This window comes from Myotis davidii, unplaced genomic scaffold (genome assembly GCF_000327345.1).
Source record: "Myotis davidii unplaced genomic scaffold, ASM32734v1 scaffold438, whole genome shotgun sequence".
Taxonomy (NCBI): Eukaryota; Metazoa; Chordata; class Mammalia; order Chiroptera; family Vespertilionidae; genus Myotis; species Myotis davidii.
In genome coordinates, this window is record NW_006290031.1 from 6777683 (window position 1) to 6794091 (window position 16409).

The 16409-nt window shown below is 48.2% G+C and overlaps 1 protein-coding gene across 7 annotated transcripts in view; it reads left to right on the plus strand.

Annotated features, from left to right (window-relative positions):
- FAM193B (family with sequence similarity 193 member B) overlaps positions 1-16409 on the plus strand; it is a 37517-nt gene that overhangs the window by 14884 nt on the left and 6224 nt on the right. For 4 of the 7 annotated variants that reach the window (XM_015563341.1, XM_015563342.1, XM_015563339.1 and 1 more), the window contains 5 exons: positions 2108-2350; positions 3148-3379; positions 4487-4862; positions 9517-9718; positions 10611-10850. In XM_015563341.1, coding sequence (XP_015418827.1) covers positions 2237-2350; positions 3148-3379; positions 4487-4862; positions 9517-9718; positions 10611-10850 — 1164 coding nt within the window. In that variant the 5' untranslated portion in view covers positions 2108-2236. The remainder of the gene's footprint in view (positions 1-2107; positions 2351-3147; positions 3380-4486; positions 4863-9516; positions 9719-10610; positions 10851-16409) is intronic. The other 3 variants (XM_015563343.1, XM_015563345.1, XM_015563344.1) reach the window with 3 other exon arrangements.

Below are 16409 nucleotides of genomic sequence, written 5' to 3' on the forward strand. Positions count from 1 at the left end.
ACTCATGTTTTTGGTTGATTTTTCTTTGTTAAATGGTATTTAAATATGTAAAATAAATATCAAAAGTATAAATCTTTGTTTTACTGTGGTTGCAATATCAAAAAATTTCTCTATGTGACACGGCACCAGAGTTAAGTTACGATTTTTCAAAATGCTGACACGCCAAGCTCAAAAGGTTTGCCATCACTGGTGTAGGCTCTTAATATCTCATATGAGTTGCACATGTAAGGTTTCTGTGTCTCTGGTACTCTTTTCAAAGGTCCTTGTACTTCCTCAAATGTTTCCTTATGTCCCTGGTACTACTGTTTGGTCCCTTTTCTTCCCTAGAAATCAGGGACCAAAGTCAGCGTAATTGTAATGTGACAGATTTAAGGGTACTCTGATTCCATCTGACTCTTAGAAGGTGATTTTATTTGAAAAAAAGATGATAGCATTGTCCAGCCGACATGTTAGTGGTTGAGCGTTGACCTATGCACCAGAAGGTCATGGTTCGATTCCCGGTCAGGGCATGTGCCGGGTTGTGGGCTCAATCCCATGTGGGGCATGCAGGAGGCAGCCAATCAATGATTCTCTCTCATCATTGATGTTTCTATCCCTCTCTCCCTCTGTGTTCTGCTCTGAAATCAATAAAAATATATTTTAAAAAGAAAAAGATGATGGCATTAATTTTACTGGTAGGTTGAGAATGATAACCTTTATTATTCCTCTGCTTGGCCTCTGCAAACACCTGTTACCTAGTGGTCGGTACGTTTGGAAGGTTATCTGTTAACAGTTGCATGTAACAAACCATCCCAAAACATAGTGGCTTAAAGCAGCAGCATCTATTACTTCTCATGTATAGATGGGTTAACTGGGTATTTCTGCAGATTGGAGCCGGCTTGGCTGATCTCAGCTGTGTTCACTCATGTATCTGATCTGTCAGCCAATTGTCTAGAAAGACTCAGTTTTCTTCACACGTCCCTCATGTCCCTCCAACAGCTAGCCTGATCATGCTCATGACATGGCAGAGGTGCAAGAGTGAGCAAGCCCAGCCATGCAAGGAAACAATGCATTCATTTTTTCAAGCTTATGCGGACAGCACATTTGCTAATATCCTGTGGGCCAAAGAAAGTGACATGACCACGCCCAGTGCCAGAGTGAGAGGGGACTACAAAGTTGTAGGACATAGGAAAGCCATTAATTAGAGTCATTAAATCCAATTAGCCTCCTAGTCAGTACCCCTCAATGTGAAAGAAAACCTATATACATATGTCAAGTTCTCCTAGAAGGGAAAAAGAAAAGTCCAGATAAGAATTACTATGTATTGGGACTCTCCTATGGGCATGCACAGGGGTAGGCACCTACCCTTTTTATGCATTGAGCCACACAGCTCTGCAAGGTGGGTAGGAACTGGAGCTTGAGAGGTTAAATAACTTGCCCAAGGTCACCCAGCTCATGTGGTCAGGCAGGTGTTAGAGTACATGTCGGTCTGACCTCCAAAGCCCAGGTTCTTTTCACCACACCTTTGCCTCTCAGAAGCACCAGGTGTCTGCCTTACCTTCCCTCCAACTCAGTTTTCAATTCAGTTGATGCCTTTGACTAGCTAGCTATACAAACCGTTCCTCCAAAATGCTGCTGTGATCCTAATGGAATTACATAGCTCTTCAGGAAACCCACATGTCTTTCCACATGTTGCATTACCTGAAATATTCTTTCCTTCCAGATGGGATTTGTGTGTAGACTGCACAGACAACACAAGGATTGTGGCCTCTCACGGACATCTCAGACAAGGAAGGGCCATCTTCTCTTTAAACTTCAAGACTTGGGGACATTGGAACATTAGGCATTTGAGCATGAGCTTTGGAGTCACTCTCGCTGAGATTTAAATCCTAGTTCAACCACTCACTAGCTCTGCAACATTTGGCAACTTACTTAACTTCTTAAAATCTGTCTCTTCATCTTTAAAAAATGGGAATAATAACACCTACTTTGCAGAGCTTTTACAATGGCTAAAATTATGTAAAGTGCCTAATCCAGTGCATGGCACATAATAAGTGACATTATTAGTATTGCTATTTCTAAGCAGCCTTTCCCCTCCTGGGAAACCCTGTTTCTGTCTTTTGGACAGGTTCCCCCCTCCTCCAGCCAGTCTGTGCAGACTTGTTGCTTGCTGTGTCATCGGGAACGCAAAGGCTGGGAAGAAGGCCCTTCCCAAAATGGACTGGTGTTGCAGGGTGAGAAGCTGCCCCCTGACTTCATGCCAAAGCTCGTCAAGAATCTCCTAGGAGAGATGCCTCTATGGGTCTGCCAGAGTTGCCGAAGGAGCATGGAGGAAGATGAAAGGCAGACAGGTCGAGAGCATGCAGTGGCGGTAGGTAACCACTGTGAAGGGGCTCCTGAATCAGGAGGGCTGCCTGCCCAAAGAAGTCAGGCTGTTGAACTGTTCCTTCCCTGTCCTCTCAGGTGGCTTTCCTCGGATGGCCCTTATGCCCAGGTGCTGAGAGACCGCTGGGCTGTACCCACACAGCATTAGTGGCTTAGGGTCACATGGCGGGGGAAGAAGAGAGGCGTAAGGCAGCCCACTGGCCCCTGAGGAGAGTCTGGGTAAAATGTGAGGGACAGCTCATAGGAATTATAGATAGGGACCTCTACTCCTTACATGTGGCCATGCTGCCTTCAGTACTGTGGCAGCTTGAAAGCCAACCAGTATGGCATAGAGGGCAAAAGTCAGTTTGAGGGTCTATGGTGTGCCTCAGAAGGCCTCCAAGGTGCTGGGAGCCATCTAAGTCTACAATCTCCTGAATCAGCAATCAGACCATCCTTGTTTCTTGTTCCCCTCCAGCCCCTCTCTTTTACCAGGACTCCTGACTTACAGACCCTTCTCTCCTTGGGAGCTCTCTGGACTCCCCAAAGGCCCACAGTTGACAGGCATTCTCTGTGATCCCTCTCCTCCCCCCAAGTCTCTCACCATCATCCACACACTTTACTTCACTGGGAGCGGCACAGCCCACTGGGAGCAACTTGGCCCACATTTGCCCTTGCACCTGGAGTTGTGGGGATTGTGCTTTGGCCGAGAGGAGAAAGCTCTCCTGGGTAAGCTTAGGCAGCCAAGGATTGGCTCTGATGTTTGCTGTTTCATCATGAGCCTCTTTCTTACTTCTTCTCCAGATATCCTTGTCACACACATCCTGCAAATCACAGTCTTGTGGGGGTGACTCTCATTCCTCTTCGTCATCCTCTTCGTCATCCTCATCCTCGTCCTCATCCTGCCATGGAAACTCAGGGGACTGGGATCCCAGCTCGTTCCTGTCAGCACATAAGCTCTCGGGCCTCTGGAACTCCCCACACTCCAGCGGGACTGTTCCAGGCAGCTCACTTGGGAGTCCTCCTTCCATCCCCGGTGAGTGTCCCAGCTCGGGAAAGAGACAGGCTTCAGAAGTGTAGACAGCTGTGTTTTCCTAACCACTTTGTTCAAACAAACCAGAAGATCAGTTATTAAATTAAGTAAATGTAGAGCTATTCTAGTGGAAGCAGGGAGGCACTCCTTTCCCCAGGACTCTGAAGATAAAAAACACTGCTGTCATTGGCTCTGGTAGCTGTTCCCATTAGAGCCAGAAGGGAGGCACTGATGGAGTCTGGGAGGGCCCTTAGGGCATTAGGACCTAAATCACAGAACACCTGACCCCTACAGCAGCACAGAGGACTTGGGTGCCTTTGTCTTCTTAGGCTCCCTTTTCTCCACCTATGGGGTGGGTATAAAAGGCCCCACTTCTATCCACAAGAGGATGACACTGCAAGCTGCCATGATTATTAGCCTATTTTGTAGCCCTGTGTGCCTTCTTTAGACCCTGAGGTAATCCTCAGAGACCAAAAGAAAAAAAATCATGGCTTATTGATGTACTGTGTAAATACAGAATTGCTGTCTATTTGTAAGTGGAGGGGCTGAGTTCTTCAGAGGGGTGCTGTCCCCTCAACTGTGAGAGTTGAGCAGTACATATTTCCAGTTATTTTGGTGCATAAACCAAAGTCATGAAAGCCTTTTTTTACTTCTCTGAAATCTGGGGCCACCGAAGAGTCTCACTCTTCATGACCCAGAGACAGAATCTCAGCCTGCTGCTCTGCTGGCTCCTGCAGATCCTGCCCTGGGTCTGAGGAGTACCTAGCAAGCAGGTCTTAGAGAGACCCTGACAGACAGAATATGTTTCCCTGCTTGTGCCACAGTAGAGGTGTATGGCTTTCCAAGGGGCTGGCATCCCTGATGCCTTCTCCCTCAGGCCTGGGCTTCTCAAGCTTGTCCAGCTGAGCTGCTGCCTGCAGAGAAACCTCTCCAGCCCAAGGTAGCACTGCTAGACATTCCCAAAAGCTCATGGGTCTACTGTGCTGAGGTACTGTGCCCAAATGTCCCTCTGTTTGCAGTAAGCAGGGTGCTGGGGCAGCGGGTCCTTGGGCTTTCCTCCCAGGGGTCTGGGCCCCTACTCTGACACCTTTCTCCCCCATGTGCCCACAGGTGAGGTTTTCCCCATCTCGGAGCACCGCCGGCACTCAGACCTCACTGCTCCACCCAACAGCCCCACTGGCCACCATCCACAGCCAGTGTCACTGATCCCATCTCACTCTGGATCCTTTGGTTCACCATCCCACCCACACCTGCTGCCCACCACCCCCTCAGCACCATTCCCTGCGCAGGTTTCAGAATGCCCTGTTGCTGCTGCTGCCGCCCCACACACCCCAGGGGCATGTCAAAGCCCCCACCTGCCTTCCACCAGCATGCCGCTCCTGAAGATGCCTCCTTCTTTCTCGGGGTGCAGCCACCCCTGTAGTGGGCACTGCAGTGGGCCTCTGCTCCCACCACCAGGCTCACAGCAGCTTCTTAACACTCACAGGTGAGTGAGTGGCCTGAAAGACAAACTCGCTGCTGACTGGGCGTAGAGTTTTGGAAAACTTCGCCAAGGCTGCCGTTGGGGCAGAACTTAGAGGGTAGCTCTGCTTATGGTGGTTGTTTTTCATAGTTTTTACAATTATAGAAGAAATAGGTATTGGTTATTTTTTTAAAACTTGGGAAAATTGCCCTGGCTGGTGTGGCTCCATGACTCGAGCATTGGCCCTCACACTGAAGGGTTGAGGGTTCGATTCCCGGTTAAGGGCACGTACCTGGGTTGCAGGTTCACTCCCTGCCCCAGGTTGGGGCACAATTGGGTCATGTGCGGGAGGCAACCAGTCAGTGTCTCTGTCTCACATCGATGTTTCTCCCTTTCCCCCTCCCTGCCTTCCCCTTCCCCTCATCCTCTCTCCCCCTCCTTCCCTCCCTTCCACTCTCTCTGAAAAGCAATCTGGAAAATACCCTCATGGAGGATTAACCAGAAAAAAAAATTTGGAAAAATTTAGAAATGTCTATAAAGAAAAAATGTCCTCAATCAAAAGATAAATTTCTAATGCTGCAGTATAGTCTCCCTGATGTTTCTCTATGTAGAATAATTAGGTCTCTGTTTGACATACTTTTTAAAAATTTGATTTGAGAGAGAGACATCCAGTTGTTGTTACACTCATTTATTCATTCATTGGTTGATTCTAGTATGTGCCCTGACTGAGGATTGAACCCGTAACCTTGGTGTATTGGGATGCTCTAACCAACTGAGCGACCTGGCCAGGACACTATACATTTTTGTATAATGATTTTTTAAAAAATATATATTTTATTGATTTTTTACGGAGAGGAAGAGAGACGGATAGAGAGTTAGAACATGGATGAGAGACAAACATCAATCAGCTGCCTCCTGCACACCCCCTACTGGGGATGTGCCTGCAACCAAGGTACATGCCCTTGACCGGAATCGAACCTGGGGCCTTGCAGTCCGCAGGCCGATGCTCTATCCACTGAGTCAAACCGGTTAGGGCAATGATTTTTTTTTTTTAACATTATACCATTGATGATTTCTCCAGTTAAAAATTCTTCAAAACACTTTTCAGTGGCCACTTAATATCTCATTGTATAGCTCTAGCATGATTTTTTAATTTTTTTATTTTCCTACCCCTGGACATTTAGGCATTTCCAGTTTTTAAACCATTATAAACATGGCTGTTAAAAGCATCCTTGCACCCAAATCTGTGTTTGAGTTGGGAATTGTGTCCTTAAGGTAGAGTCCTAAAGTAACTCTAGTTATTGAGAAAGGTTATATTAATATATATTTGAAAGATACAGTTCTTTGGAGAAGATAGATGTCTATTTTTTATTATAAATCAGATCTGTGTTTGTTATACATTTGTAGTTGCCCACTCTAAAATCCCACCACTTGTAGCAGTTTTCCCTCATCTCTTCCACATGCGTTGATGATGTCTGTATGGTCGGTGGTTTCACTTAGCATTTTTAGCCTCCTGTGTGGTCTTCTGAGCCTCAGCTTCACGGGTGGGAGGATATTCTCCACGGTGCACTTTACCATTCTCTAGTCACTGAAATTTAGGTCATTTCACATTTTTCCCCCCAACATTTTAATTTTCATTTTTTAGTATATATTTTTTATTGATTTCAGAGAGAGGAAGGGAGATGGAGAGAGATAGAAACATCTATGATGAGAGTCATTGATCAACTGCCTTCTGCACACCCCACACTGGGGATTAAGCCCACATCCTGGGCATGTGACCTTTGACTGGAATTGAACCCAGGACCCCTCAGTCCACAGGCCGACGCTCTATTGAGCGTCGATCAGTGATTCCATTGAGTCAAACCGGCTAGGGCTTCCCCAACATTTTAATATATTTTTTTAAAATATATTTTTATTGCCCTGACGATGTCAGAGAAGGAGAGAGAGAAACATCCATGATGAGAGAGAACCATGGATCGGCTGCCTCCTGCACGCCCCCCACCGGGGATCGAGCCTGCCACCCAGGCCTGTGCCCTGACCGATGGATAAATCTGAGAAAACTATGGCCATATTTCAGTTACTCATAACTAGGACTATGCTAGGAAAAGAATAGGACTGAAAAAAAAAAAGTGGCCTCATTTCTAGTCCAATTTCATTTATATAAAGAATAACATGGGAAATCACCTGCTTTTTAAAAACTCCCTTTCCTCCTCTGTTAAGAGAAACATGTATTTTATTTTTTAAATATACATGGATTTTTAGAGGGAGTAAGGGAGAGGGGGAGAGAGAGAATCATCCATCGGCTAGCTACTGCAAGTCCCCCACTGGGGATCGAGCCCACAACTCGGGCATATGCCCTTGACCGGAATTGAACCTGGGACCTTTTAGTTCACAGGCCGGCACTCTATCCACTGACCCAAACTGGCTAGGGCAACATTTTAATATTATAAGTAATATCTAGCCGTAACCGGTTTGGCTCAGTGGATAGAGCGTCGGCCTGCGGACTCAGGGGGCCTGGTCAAGGGCATGTACCTTGATTGTGGGCACATCCCCAGAAGGGGGTGTGCAGGAGGCAACTGATCAATGTTACTCTCTCATCGATGTTTCTAACTCTATCCCTCTTCCTTCCTCTCTGTAAAAAGTCAATAAAATATATTTAAAAATATATCTAAAGATGCCTTTGCTTAAAGCTTTTTCTGACTTGGATTTTTCTCCTTGAAATAGATCTCTGCCCTAACCGGTTTGGCTCAGTGGATAGAGCGTCCGCCTACGGACTAAAGGGTCCCAGGTTTGATTCCGGTCAATGGCATATACCTTGGTTGCGGGTACATCCCCAGTGGGGGGTGTGCAGGAGGCAGCTGATCGATGTTTCTCTCTTACCAATGTTTCTAGCTCTCTATCCCTCTCCCTTCCTCTCTGTAAAAAAATCAATAAAATATATTTTAAAAAAAATAGATCTCTCAGAATGAAAAAAAAGTTCTCAGTTTCAAGGATGTCAGGATGTTTTCCCTTTTTTTTTTTTTAATTTCAAAGAGGAAGGGAGAGGGAGAGAGAGAGAAACACCGATGATGAGAGAGAATCATTGATCGGCTGCCTTCTGCACAACCCCCACTGGGGATAGAGCCCTCAACCCAAGCATGTGCCCTTGACCGGAATCGAACCCAGGACTCTTCAGTCCATAGGCTGACACTCTATCCACCGAACCAAACTTGGTAGGGCTGGTTTTGGTTTTTTTAAGAAGGGTTTTTAATACACTGAAAAACTGCTTTCCAAAAAGCTCTCCATAGTGCCATGGCACCAGTATTAGAATGCTGATCTCTCCATATTCTCGGGGGTACTGAGCATTGTAATTTTGCTAATGTAGCAGCTGAAGAGTGGTCAATTTGGATTAAGTTTCTCTAAGCACCACTGATAATAGCTCATGTTCCTCCTCTTCCACCCATGGGACCAACCTGCCCTGGAGCCAGACCTCTTCCCAGCCCCTTGCCCTGCCCTTCCTTCCACCTGGCTCCCACTGCTGATTCCAGTCTGTATTATAAGATGCCCTGTGCTTCCTGAAATCCATAGTCAGCAGTGCAGTGGAAGAGCATGAACTTCGCGCACAGACACAGGCTGAGTCCTGGTCACTCCATGAGCAGAGCAGTGAAGCACTCAGCCTGTTTCCTCCACTGCAACACCTATTTTGCGTGCCTTGGGGGGGTAATCTTTCTATCTATCTATATAAAAGCCCAGCAACTGAAACAGCGGAACAGCCAGAATGACCAGAACGACTAGTGGCTATGATGTGCGCTGTGGCAGCCAACCAGCCTGATCTGGGTCTTGATCGGCACCCCCCCTTGGCCGGCCCAGCCCTGATCGGCCCCCAACCCCTCACCCATTAGGGGCAGGGCCAGCCGCCAACCACTGGCAGCCCCTCCTCCTGACCGGCCCACCCCCAGTCAGCCTCCATCACCCCTATCAGGGCAGCCGGCCAGACCCCACTTTTGCACGAATTCGTGCACCAGGCCTCTAGTTAGAAATAATGTGTTGAATACAGTACCTGGCACAAACAAGTTCTTGGAGTCTGGCCCACAAGGCCCATTTTTCCCAACCTCGAGGCCCAGTGGCTAAGGCAGCTTTGCCTACTGGTGCAGACTCAGGCATAAGATCTTATAGAGTGAAAGGAGACTTACCCTGTTAACCTCCTTTGGATGCTCCAGGGGAGCCACCAGCCCACTAATCTGTTCAGATTACTTACTGAGAACCCACTGTGTGCAAGGCTGTTATGCTATACACTGGGACCCAAAAATAGAAGTGGCATAGTCCCTGCCTTTGGAGAGTGCACAGTTGATCTGAGACAAATAGATTGCTATAATAAAGTGTGATAGATGGTAGGATGGAGACAGATGTAATCGGGGCCATCAGAGTCCGGGAGGGTCACATGGTGGGTGTGGGCAGGAGAGGCATTGGGGACCTTTCCAGAACAGTGCCATTGAGCTGGTCCCTGAGGGCAATGAGGGTGTTGGCCCTGTAATTATGAGTGATATTGATGCAGCCTGACTGCCTTGACCTTTGTGGGATGAGGCGGCTTAAGGGCAATGGGGACATTGATGGCGGGGCTGCTTCTCCAGGTGCCTGTTGTAGCCTGCTCCTGCCACACCCGCTCTCACCTTTGGGCCTTGTCTTTCTCCCCCATCAGCAGAGACCCTGGGTGCAAGGGGCACAAGTTTACACATAGTGGCCTGGCCTGCCAACTGCCCCAGCCCTGCGAGGCAGATGAGGGGCTAGGTGAAGAAGAGGACAGCAGCTCAGAGCGTAGCTCCTGCACCTCGTCCTCCACACACCAGAGAGATGGGAAGTTCTGTGACTGCTGCTACTGTGAGTTCTTCGGCCACAATGCGGTGAGTGAACCTGCCTATGCCTGAGAGGGCTCGGGGCCAGCCAGGGTGAGCCAGGGGCGTGCCTGCTCTCCCCAGAAACCCCCTGCTCGAGGGGATAGTAACCTCGCTGGGACCTGTGAGTCCTCGCATCTGTGTCTGCTCACTTGATCCTTACAGCAAACTGGTGAGGTGGGGCTTTTTAAACATTTTGCTAACTTTGCTGTTTTTGTGGTTTCTCTTAAGATGACATTTTTTTTCCTTAGGCAAAAGGAAAGGAAATGGCAGAGAGGAAAGCTATAATTCTGATGAGTTTGTGTATGGCATAATCATAGAGAAGTGAACACTTGTGCAATGAAGGCAGAATGGAAGCAAAGGCTCTCAGTCCCCCAAGTGTGAGAGCCAGCTGAGGGACAGGCCATGTGCACAGATGGTGCCAGGAAGGAGGCACAGAGCAGAATACATGCTGTCTCTGGACAGGGGGAGGAAACAGTTCAGAAGTCTTCTAAGGTGAAGAGGAAGGGGCCGCCGGCTAGGGGAGAGCAGTTGAGAACAGAAGAATTGAAAGTAATTACATTGCTAGTCACCTTTCAGCTAGGTGTTATCCTCATTTTAAAGATGACGAAATTGAGGCTCACAAGACTCAGTGACCTGCCCAAGGTCATACATCTTCCAAGTGACGAAGCCTGGGCTCAAACCTGCTTTCCTGGCTCCCATGCCAGTGTGCTCCCAATGCTGTCACATATCTCCTACTCCCTCCTCACACCGCCTGGCTGAGGTGAAGCCATTTGGCCTCTGTGGCTCTGGTAGAAAGAACAGTTGTCTCGCTTCTTACCACATGTTTGGTGCCAGCGGGTGGGAGTCCTACGGGCTTCCCAGGCCCAGGGTGTAACATCAGCACCTCCCCCTCCCCCAGCCACCCGCTGCCCCGACGAGTCGGAATTATACCGAGATCCGAGAGAAGCTCCGTTCAAGGCTGACCAGGCGGAAAGAGGAGCTGCCCATGAAGGGGGGCGCCCTGGGCGGGATCCCTGGGGAGCCCGCCGTGGACCACCGAGATGTGGATGAGCTGCTGGAATTCATCAACAGCACGGAGCCCAAAGTCCCCAACAGCGCCAGGGCCGCCAAGCGGGCCCGGCACAAGCTGAAAAAGAAGGTGGGTGTGGGGGGGGAACCCAGCTCTATCACCTCTTCTTCCTGAGGAATGCCTTGCCCCAACCCCCAGGACTTCCGGGGCATGAATGCTGCTGGCTGCCACGGACCTTGGTGTGGCTCACTGCTCTGGGAAGGTCTGAATGAGTTTGGGAGGCATCAGGGTCAGGGAGACTGGGGGCCAGTGATTGGAGGACAAATGAGTCCTGGCCTCAGAAGCAGCTTGCTGGATTCCTTCAAGCCCAGGACTTGCTTTAGTCAGTCACTCAATCATTCCGTAAACACTGTAAATGCTGCAAAAAACACCCCCCCACACACACACAAAAAACCCCAAAGCATTTGTTAAGTTCTTACCCTGGAGAAGTTCGGTCCATTGGAGAGACTGGCACAAAACTTGACGAGCATGTTAGTGTGTGACACATACTGGGATGAGGGAAGCCCCCAATCCTGCTAGGGCTTGCTGGAAATGGCCATACCAAGAGGCTGACTCTGGAACTGAGTCACAGGGAGTGAATACAAACTCATCAGGAGCGCCCTCCTGGCAGCGGGCATAACACTTTCACAGCAGTAGTGCAGCCAGGGCTCAAACCGGAGAGGAAGGACAGGCAGTGGAGGTGAGGAAGGGCCTGTGGGCCCTGCTGAAGAGCTTTGACTTGATCCTGCAGCTGAGGAGAGTCACTGGAGGGCTTTAATCAAGAATGCACTTGGTTGATTCTGTATTCCAAGATTATTGTGTGGCAGTATGGAAGATAGCCTGGTGAAGTGATACTCCAGACCAGAAAGCCGAGAGCCGGAGTACAGAGGATTGATGGTGGGACTGGACGAGAGGTGTATTTTCAGAGGAAGCAGAAGTGACAGGCTTTGGTGATTTGATTACAAGACAGATAAAGGAGTTAGGGATGTTTCCCAAGTGTTTGCTTAGGTGACTGGTAGAATGATGTGCCTTTCACTGAGCAAGCATGGGATTGGCAGAAGACAGGAATTCAGCTGGGGCATGTTGACTCAGAGGTTCTCACGAGACATCCAAGTGGAGACGGAGGTGTGGGGCTGGGAGTTGCCAACGTGGAGATGTAATTGAAGCCATGGGAATGACCTAAGCTAAGGCCAGTGAGTTTTTCCCGGGCAGCCCTGATGCCAGGCGAGCCCTAGGGCTTGATGGCTGGTCCCCTGCCACCTCATTACCTTTTTGCCTGCCTACTCCCGGCTGCATCTGCACAGTGCCATACTTGAGAGCCCAGCAGTTGAGGAGATTGGGTTTGACATCCAGCTGGCTCCAGGTCCTGGGTGGTCAAACAGCCCTGGTATTCTGGAAAGCAACAGTGGTTCTCCATCTTTTTCCAACCCAAAGGACAAACCAGGACCTTTGTCCTGCACCCTGAAGTAGTGGCCCACCATTGTCTTCAGAACATGGTCAGCACTTTTTCCCTCCCATCCAGCACCGCCTGGCCAGAAGTGTCCTGTGGGCAGCCCGGCCTCTTTGACCTTTCCTGGCCTCTTAAGACAGTTAGGTATCAGTGGGCACATTTTGCAGTTCCTAGGCCTCGTGTGCTTTTCATAAATCTGTGTGCCACACATTCTTTTTTCTTCACCAATAATGCTCTCTTCTCTCCCCTGACAACTTCCTTCCAAGGTCAGTTCAGATGTCTCCTCTTTTGCAGCCTTGCTCAGGTAACTTCTCCCACTGTACTCCTGCTATACCTTGCGTATCCCTCTAGTCTGCCATTTATCACACACTAGTCACTTACTCAAAAACTCACTGCACAGTAGAGACCAGGATACAGTGGAAGCAGCCAGTTGCAATGCCATGTGATAGGCCATCATGGCCATTATCTTTTTATACATGAGCCTCCTCCCCATTTCCTTCCACCTATCCCCTAGCCTTACAACCTGGCTATTCACCGAAAACACAGCTTTCCCTAGTAGTCATCCAATAGAGTGCTCATTCTGTCCTGCCACAGGAGACAAATAAAGCCAAGTGAGTTTCTGTCTCCTTAGATCATTTCCAGACCATGACTGTCTCCCCTGCTCCTTTGGAATTGACCCCTGCCTTTGTCATCTGCAGTCTCCCAGCCACTCCTCTTTATCCACTGAAGATTATTGCGTACCCTATTCTCCCCTTTCCAGACCAGGTGAGACCATTTACTCACTCTCTTACCGATACTCTCAATTTCTTGTCCCATTGCCCTTCCATTAACATTCACTCAGGAAAACCGTAGCCCTGGGTTTGAACCCAATCCATCTCTTTCCTTCTATTCTCAAGGAGAGCACTGACTCGAATCTCTCTGTGGCACCAGGGCTGCATGGTCTCCCACTTGCCTGAGCCCCTATATTGCCTAGCAGGCCTCTGGTTTTCTTCTGATCACTTCATTTATCATAGCCCCTTTATCAGACCTCCATTCTTCTCTAACTTCCAGGTTTTCCCCACCCACACCTTATTTTTTGGCAAATAACCTTATTTTCTGTTTCACCAAGGCCAGTGGACAGGCATGCTCTCAACATCTTACTGCCCCAGGGTAACTTATCATGAGGATGAGTTACCCTTTTTCCTAGCTAAGGCCCATGCAGTCCTTTCTTGCCTCTTCAGGCTACCATCGACTTCCTGTCCTGCACCCGCAGCCTCTCCTCTGGGCTCTTTCCCATCAGCATTCTGCTGTGCCCAGTACTCTTTTTTTTTTTTTTTTTTGGTATAGCAAAGGTGGAAATTTATTGAAGAACAAGTACAGATTCCCACATGGGGAGGGGGAAGAGTTCCCCCAGTACTCTTTTTTGAAAGCAAACTGTTTCTTTTTTTTTTTTTTTTTTTTTTTTTTAAAACATTTTATTGATTTTTTACAGAGAGGAAGTGAGAGATATAGAAAGTTAGAAACATCGATCAGGTGCCCCCTGCACATCTCCTAGTGGGGATGCGCCCGCAACCCACGCACATGCCCTTGCCGGAATCGAACCTGGGACCCCCCAGTCCGCAAGCCGACGCTCCATCCACTGAGCCAAACCGGTTTCGGCCAAACTGTTTCTTGAGCATACAGCCTGTCTCACCCCACTCATCTCTTTCCTCTCATCATAGCCAAATCTCTTGAAAAATATTCTCTGTATTCACTGTCTTTACTTCTCCCATCTCACTACAACCTCTTTTCTAACCCCACCCCACCAGAGAGCTACCAGTGACTTCTTTGTTGCCAAATAGTCACATTTTCCTGTTCGATCTTCTTTGTCCACTAGGCAACATCTCATATTTTGTGTTTGTTCTCCTCTTCAAACATTCTTTTCTTTGGCACCTTCATTCTCAGTTGAGGGGGTACAGGAAAGGACATTGGGAATGCCAAATTCACGTTTTCCACCTTCCTCTCTGCCCTCTTTTCTGTCGCCTTTGTGAGCTCCTCTTCTTCTATCCAACCTTCCTGCTTGAGGACACATCCCTGGGAAAGAGAATCCATTTAGATAGAGTTGCCTCCCCGTATGGTCTGGCCACTTGTTTCCTCCTTGCACTTTACGATGATGTCCACTACTGCTACCAGGCACCTCCTCACAGCAATCCACAGGTACTCAAACTCAGCACGTCCAGAACAGCTTATCTTTCTCCAAGAGGCCTGCTCCTCCTCCTCCATTGTCTGTTTAGTTGGGTGCACCACTATCCACCCAGCTGCCTGAATCAGAACCTGGGTGCCATCTTGGGAGAAATGCATCGTGGTGATCGGGAGCAGTGGGTCTTGGACTTGGACCTCAGTTTGAAACCTGGCTCTGCCACCCTTGCTGTATGACCTTGGGCAAATCACTTAACCTTCAAGCCTCAGTTTCTTCATCAATAAAATGAGAAGAACAGTAGAACCTAACTCAGATTATTGCGAGGATGAAATGGAGTGATGCGCAGAAAAGGTTCAGCACAGTGAACAATTGGTCATTGTAGCCGCTGTGGCAGAAAGGTGGTTGTCAGGGTTGTTTTCAAGACTCATCTCATTCTCCCCACCCATCACTGAGTCCTGGCCATGCTACCTCCCAAGTAGCTCAAACCATCCACTTCTCTCCACCTGTGGCCACTACTTAAAAAGCCTTCAATGTCTGAATGTGGCCACAGGATTGAACCCAAACTCAAGCATGGCCTCCAGGACTCTTCAGGATCTAGCCCGTACTTAGCTTGCCAGCTTCACCTCTGTCCCTTCTGGGCTCCAGCTGTACACTCCCTAAAGATTTTGTGTTTTTCAATTTTCCAGCCTTTCTGCTTGTCTTCTGTCTGGAAGGTGCTTGCCTCACTCTCTCCAGGATAATCCTCCTCACCCTTCATGCTTGGGGAGATACTACTGCCCCTGGCAAGCAGTCCCTGATGGCCCAGTCTGGGTTCCTAGAGCATCCTGTGCTTTTCCCCCATAGCTCTTGTCACTGTTTCTCAGGAAGTCACTGTCACGCAGAATTAAACAGCCTGTTTCCTGTGTGTCCATCTCCCCAAGCACACTCAAGTCAACGAGCAGAGACTCTTTTCTGCACACTTGTATTCTCAGAGCCCAGTCTAGTGCCTCAGAGTCGATGGTCATGAAATGATTGTCAGACGGGACTGAAAAACACAAGAACTGCAGATCACAGCTGGATGTGCTGTCTCGATTCTGCCACTGACTAGCCATGTAACCTTGAGCCAGTTCCTTATTTCCAAAGTTGAGTGCCCTCATCTGTAAATTGAGGATAATGGGGCAACAAGGGCAGTTGTGAGGATTAAATGAGACAACCTGTGAGCTCATGGTGCCCAGCAGAAAATGTGTTTCCCGCTTCTCACTACCAAATTGTATGCGGTTCCATATCATTCCCTCTACACCAGTTTTGAGACATCTTTGTTTAGCAGCAGAACTAGTTCTTCTGAAAATGAAAAGGAACTCAGTTTTTATTTTTTAAAATAAATCTTTATTGTTCAGATTATTACAGTTGTTCCTCTTTTTTTCCCCCATAGCTCCCCTCCACTCGGTTCCCACCTCACCCCCTGCCCTTACCCCCTGCCACTGTCCTTGTCCATATGTGTACAATTTTTGTCCACTCTCTTCCCGCACCCCTCACACCCCCTTCCTCCAAGAATTATCAGTCCACTCCCTTTCTATGCCCCTGATTCTATTCTATTCACCAGTTTATTCTGTTCGACAGATTTTAAAAAATATTTTGAGGGAACTCCAAACTGTTCTCCACAGTGACTGCACCATTCTGCATTCCCACCAGCAGTGCAGAAGGGTTCCTTTTACTCCACATCCTCTCCAACACTTGTTGTTTATTCTTCCTCTTCTTAAAGAATACCCTTCAGCATTTCATATAATACTGGTTTGGCAGTGATTAACTGGTTTAGCTTTTTCTTATCTGTGAAGCTGTTTATCTGACCTTCAATTCTGAGTGATAGCTTTGCTGGGTAGAGTAATCTTGGTTGTAGGTTCTTGCTATTCATTACTTTGAATATTTCTTGCTACTCCCTTCTGGCCTGCATACTTTCTGTTGAGAAATCAGCTGACAGTCGAATGGGTACTCCCTTATAGGTGACTGTTTTTATCTTGCTGCTTTTAGTATTCTCGCTTTGTCTTTTGTCCTTGGCATTTTA